This window comes from Fukomys damarensis, unplaced genomic scaffold, assembly GCF_012274545.1.
Source record: "Fukomys damarensis isolate Sample0158 unplaced genomic scaffold, DMR_v1.0_HiC HiC_scaffold_2, whole genome shotgun sequence".
NCBI classification, from domain to species: Eukaryota; Metazoa; Chordata; class Mammalia; order Rodentia; family Bathyergidae; genus Fukomys; species Fukomys damarensis.
The window spans coordinates 61,821,284-61,827,371 of NW_022900914.1; the positions used below are offsets into that span (position 1 = coordinate 61,821,284).

The following is a 6,088-nucleotide window of genomic DNA, read 5'->3' on the forward strand; positions in this document are numbered from 1 at the left end:
ATGGAAAACAACTGTGGCAGTGGGCTTTTCCCAAGTCACCATATATTTGTTGAAAATCCCAGAACCACCCTGTCCAGATCAATCCTCAGTTGAAGACAGCAGCATCAGCACCCACAGCTACTCTGCACAGGCTGCCATAGAAATGGCTCTGTGATAACCTCATCCCATCAATATTATGCACATATCTACCATTCACTCTTGGGGCGCAAATACCCTTGAATAGCTTTCAGTGCTGGCTCAGCTGGGAGATCAGTTGGGAGGTTCACTCACATGTAAAACCCCTGTCAGGTCCCAGCCACTCAGGTGGAAGCAGCTGGTCTCTGAGGAGCTGAAGGGGTTTTTGTTGCAGTGTGTAGCACTGTGTGGATGGATAGCTACTACCCTGCTGACAGTAATAGATTGCAGCATCTTCAGCCTCCACATTGCTGATTGTGAGAGAGTAAGAGGTCCCTGATCCACTTCTACTGAAGCGAGCTGGGACTCCAGAGGCCAGTTTGGAGGTGCCATATACCAAGAGCTTGGGAGAGGCTCCTGGCTTTTGTTGGTACCAGTGCAACCCACTGGTGCTTATACTGGAGCTTGCCGTGCAGGTGATGGTGACCCTGTCCCCTGGGGAAGCAGCCAGGGATTCTGGAGACTGGGTGAGCACAGTTTGTCCATTGGACACTGGTCAAGTGGGTGAGATGAAAAGAGATAGAAGTTAGTACCAATAGAGACACAGGATATCTTAATGCCACACAGTATACAGAGCTTCATTTCCATCTTACCTGTGACACTGACCAGCAGCAAGCTCAAAATTTGAGCCTGAAAATCCATTTTGTTTCTGAGCTCTTCCCCAGGCTAAGCAGTCCTGTTCTCTCATGATCATCCCTTAAAAGAGCTCTGAATATGTTGTGGTTTCTGAGGAACCAATATGCAAATAATCAGATGCAGGCTAGGGGGATTTTGGTTTATACGCATATGGTCCTTTCATATTTCTGCAGAAGTTCAGTTGGCATAAGAGAAAGTAGTTCTCGGTATTTTCTCTGAGTAGGCGCATACACCTGGTCTAGAGTGTTATTTATTGAAGTTTTTACTCTTTATTTGTTTTTAGTACATGACTGCCACCCATAATGATCACTTTCATCATGTGGAATTTGTACTTGTACATAATATATGTTAGTCCTTTTTTTCCCGTTTCCCTCCACTCCTTTGAATAATTTCCCTCTCCTCATTTAGAAAAGCTGTTTCCATTTTTTCCCTTTTAGTCTCTCTCTTTTTTTGAAAGTCCCTTTTCTCTCCTTATTTCCTTTTCTTGTTCCTCTTCCCATTTTACATAGTCCTTCCTACTTCCAATATCTATTTTCGCCCTTACTTACACTTTGGGTTTCTCACAGAGGAGAAGTAATATGATATTTAAACTTGAGTATCTCATTAATTTCACTTAAGATTATGGTCTGAAGATGCATCCATATACCTAAAAACATCTCAAGTTTATTTTTTCTCATCAATGGGTAGTTCTCCAGTGTACATGAATACCACCTTTACTGTATCTATTCATCTGTTGAGGGGCATTTAGGCTATCTCCATGATGTATGTTCTATGAATTGTGCTCCTGTAAATATGGTTATTCATGCAACACCATGGTATGCTGTTTATAACTCCTTTGGATATATACCTAAAAGGGGATTAGCTAGGTCACATGGAACCCGCATTTTTAGTTTTTTGAGGAATGTGGTCATTGGGGAAATGCAAATTTAAATAACAGTGAGATTACTTTTCACTCCAAAAGCAATAAGTATCATCAATAATTCAATCAAAAACAAATATTAAGTAACATGAAAAACCAAATAAGCACTAATACAATTGTAGTGGGGGATTTAAATACCCCACTATCACAAATTGACAGATCTACTAGGCAGAAAATCAACAATGAAATAATAGAACTGAACCAAGCTTTGGAACACATGGACTTAATAGATGTTTATAGAGTATTCCACCCCCAAAAACCAGAATATACATTCTTTTCGGCTGCACATGGATCATTCTCCAAAATAGACCACATATTGGCTCACAAAACAGGTCTAAATAAATGCAAAAAAATTGAAGTCATCCCCTGTTTATTATCAGATCATAGTGCAATCAAACTAGACATCAATAGCACAAGAAACTATAGAAACTTCACAAGCACATGGAAACTGAACAACACTCTCCTAAACAATCAATGGATTACAGAGGAAATTAAAGAAGAAATTAGACAGTTTTTACAAATAAATGAGAATGCCAATACAACATACAGGAATCTTTGGGACACAATGAAAGCAGTTCTACGTGGAAAATTCATAACATTGAATGCCCACACTAGGAAAACAGAGCGGGCTCAAATAAACAACTTAACGATGAAACTTAGACTCCTAGAAAAACAAGAGCAAGAAAAACCCAAAGCTCGAACAAGAGAGGAAATTATAAAGATCCGAGCAGAAATCAATGCAATTGAAATTAAGAAAACGATACAAAAAATAAATGAAACAAAGAGCTGGTTTTTTGAAAGAATAAATAAAATTGACAAACCCTTAGCTAATCTTATCAAAAAAAGGAAAGAAAAGGCTCAGATCCATGCAATTAGGAATGAAAAAGGCGAAGTCACAACAGATCCGAAAGAAATCCAGAGGATCATGAACACCTACTTTGAGAACCTGTACTCTAATAAAATGGAAAACACAGAAGAAATGGACAGATTTCTAGATACTTATGAATTACCAAAGTTGAACGAAGAAGATAAAAACATTTTAAACACCCCAATCACAATCAGTGAAATTGAAAATGTAATTAAAAACTTACCAACAAAGAAAAGCCCAGGCCCTGATGGATTCACTGCTGAATTTTACAAGACATTTAGAGAAGAACTACTACCATTACTCTTCAAACTTTTCAATGAAATTGAAAGAGAAGCTATACTTCCAAATTCATTCCTGGAAGCAAGTATCACTCTGATTCCCAAACCAGAGAAAGATACAACCAAAAAGGAGAACTACAGACCAATCTCCTTAATGAATATAGATGCAAAAATCCTTAATAAGATACTAGCAAACAGAATACAGAGGATTATTAAGAAGATCATCCATCATGACCAAGTCGGATTTATTCCAGAGATGCAAGGGTGGTTCAACATACGAAAGTCAGTGAATGTAATACATTATATTAACAAAGTCAAGGACAAAAACCATATGATCCTCTCAATAGATGCAGAAAAAGCATTTGATAAAATTCAACACCCATTCATGATAAAAACCCTGCAAAAAATTGGAATAGATGGTCTATACCTCAATTTAATAAAGGCTATTTATGAAAAACCATCAGCCAACATCATATTGAATGGCCAAAAACTGAAAACCTTCATGTTAAAATCAGGAACAAGACAAGGATGCCCACTATCGCCACTTCTCTTCAATATAGTTCTGGAAACATTAGCCACAGCAATTAGACAAGAGAAAGAAATTAAAGCAATAAAGATAGGAAAGGAAGAAGTTAAACTATCATTATTTGCTGATGATATGATACTCTACATTGAAGATCCAAAAAACTCCACCAAAAAACTTCTAGACTTAATTGACAGATTCAGTAAAGTATCTGGATACAAGGTGAATACCCAAAAATCAATAGCCTTTCTATACACAAATAACAGACAGACAGAAAGAGAAATAAGGGAAAAAATTCCTTTTACAATAGCATCCAAAAAAATGAAGTATCTAGGAATCAATCTAACAAAAGAAACAAAAGATCTCTACACTGAAAACTACAGCACTCTGAAAAAAGAAATCGAAGAGGATATAAAAAAATGGAAAGATATCCCCTGCTCCTGGGTAGGAAGAATCAACATAGTGAAAATGGCCATACTACCGAAACTGCTATATACATTCAATGCAATGCCAATTGAAATTCCAACACTATATTTCACAGAACTAGAAAAAAGAATCCAAAAATTCATTTGGAACCACAAGAGACCTAGAATAGCAAAAGCCATTATAGGCAACAGTCACATGGCACCAGGTGTAACAATTCCCAATTTGAAACTATACTACAAAGCCACTGTGATAAAATCAGCATGGTACTGGCAAAGAAATAGGCCTGAGGATCAATGGAACAGACTGGAAGACACAAAAACAAATGCAGATGTACTCAGCTACCTCATCTTCGACAAAGGAGCTCACCATCCTCAGTGGAGGAAAGATAGCCTCTTTAATAAATGGTGTTGGAAAAACTGGATATCAACCTGTCACAGATTAAAATTAGACCCTTATCTTTCGCCATGCACTAAATTAAAATCCAAATGGATTAAAGATCTAAATATTAAAACAGAAACATTAAACTTGCTGGAAAGTAAGTTAGGCAGAACTCTGGAAGACATTGGTATAGGAAAAGACTTTATGAACAAATCCTCAGTAGCACGGGAACTAGCAGAAAGAATCAACAACTGGGATCTCATCTTACTAAAAAGCTTCTGTACTTCAAAAGAAACCATTAGCAGAACTAAGAGACAATCTACAATGTGGGAAAAAATTTTTACCAGCTGTACCTCAGACAAAGGACTATTATCAAGGATATATAAAGAACTCAAAACAATCAGTCCCCCCAAATATAAAGACCCGATCCAAAAATGGGCATCCGAAATGAACAGACATTTCTCATACAAAGAAGTGAAAGCAGCAAGAAAATATATGAAAAAATGTTCCACATCACTGGTCATTCGAGAGATGCAGATGAAAACAACACTGAGATTCCACCTCACCCCACAAAGAATGGCTGCTATCAAGAAATCACACAATAACAAATGTTGGCGGGGTTGTGGGGAGAAAGGAACCCTCCTCCATTGTTGGTGGGAGTGCAGACTAGTGCAACCACTATGGAAATCAATATGGAGATACCTCAAAGAGCTTGGACTGGAGGTTCCATTTGACCCAGCCATCCCTCTGTTGGGTATCTTTCCAAGAGAACTAAAAGAATCATATCACAGAGAAGTATGTGCACCCATGTTTATAGCGGCACAGTTTGTAATAGCTAAATCTTGGAAACAACCTATTTGCCCATCCGTTGGAAACTGGATAAAGAAGTTGTGGTTTTTCTATAAAATGGAATATTACTCAGCCATAAAGAGCGAGAGAATAGATTCATTCATAGGAAAATGGATACATATTGAAGATATACTCCTAAGTGAAATAAATAAGTCCCACATGTGTAAATACCAAATAGTTTCCCTGGTGTGAATATTCTGCAACAATGCATAAGATTCTAATAAGATTACTGACATTTAGAAATGGGAGGAAAGGAGCTAAAGGTGTAGGGAAGGTGTGATACGTAGGGGAAGAACAAAAAGGGAAAAGAAAAAAATGTGAGAGAATGAAAAGATGAAAATAAAGTGTTTGTAGATGGGGAGGGGAGGAGGGGGTGAAGGGAGGGCAGAGGTAAGGGGAAAAAAATGAGAATCAAGACTTGCCATGTAAAGGTACATGATCCCAACAATGAATGTAACTGTACTGTATCCCTAAATGTACCAATAAACTCAATAAAAAAAAAAAAATAATTCAATCAATAACAGGCTGTGCTGAAAAGGAACACTTCTCTACCTGTGGTGGAATGAAAAGTGCTATAACTACTGCAGGAATCACTTAAAATCTTTTTATTCACTTATTAGTGTATGTTGGTAATACAGTATGTTGAGTTTCATTTCAGTAAATTAGTACTTGCATTTAAAATATCTTAGTGTTTTTGTAAATATCACCTCTCTTTCCCATATTCTACCTTGCCTTTAACTCCAGCTATCATTTACTAGAGAACACAGGATTTCAAAGGAAACAAAAAACAAATAATGAAAAATATGATAGAAATATAAAAGAAACCTTCTAATTATACTCTCTACTATAAATGGAGAATAAAATTTATGCTTCAGAGTTAATCAGTATATAAGAAAAAAGGAAAACATATTTACAATTATTCAAGTTAACAAAACATAAATAAGATTATAAAAACATAAATTTTGAGTGTATACAATAAAAATAATGAATTAGATCTCATTTAAATTAAAAAATTTTGATCACTCAGAGCTCATTTA

General features: G+C 36.5%; 1 gene segment (V, D, J or C); it reads right to left on the minus strand.

The window, feature by feature from the left end:
- Positions 1-262: 262 nt before the first annotated feature.
- On the minus strand, positions 263-833 carry LOC109118388. The segment is given in 2 exon segments: positions 263-666; positions 768-833. Coding segments are annotated over 2 exon segments (453 nt in total).
- Between the last annotated feature and the right edge of the window lie 5,255 nt (positions 834-6,088).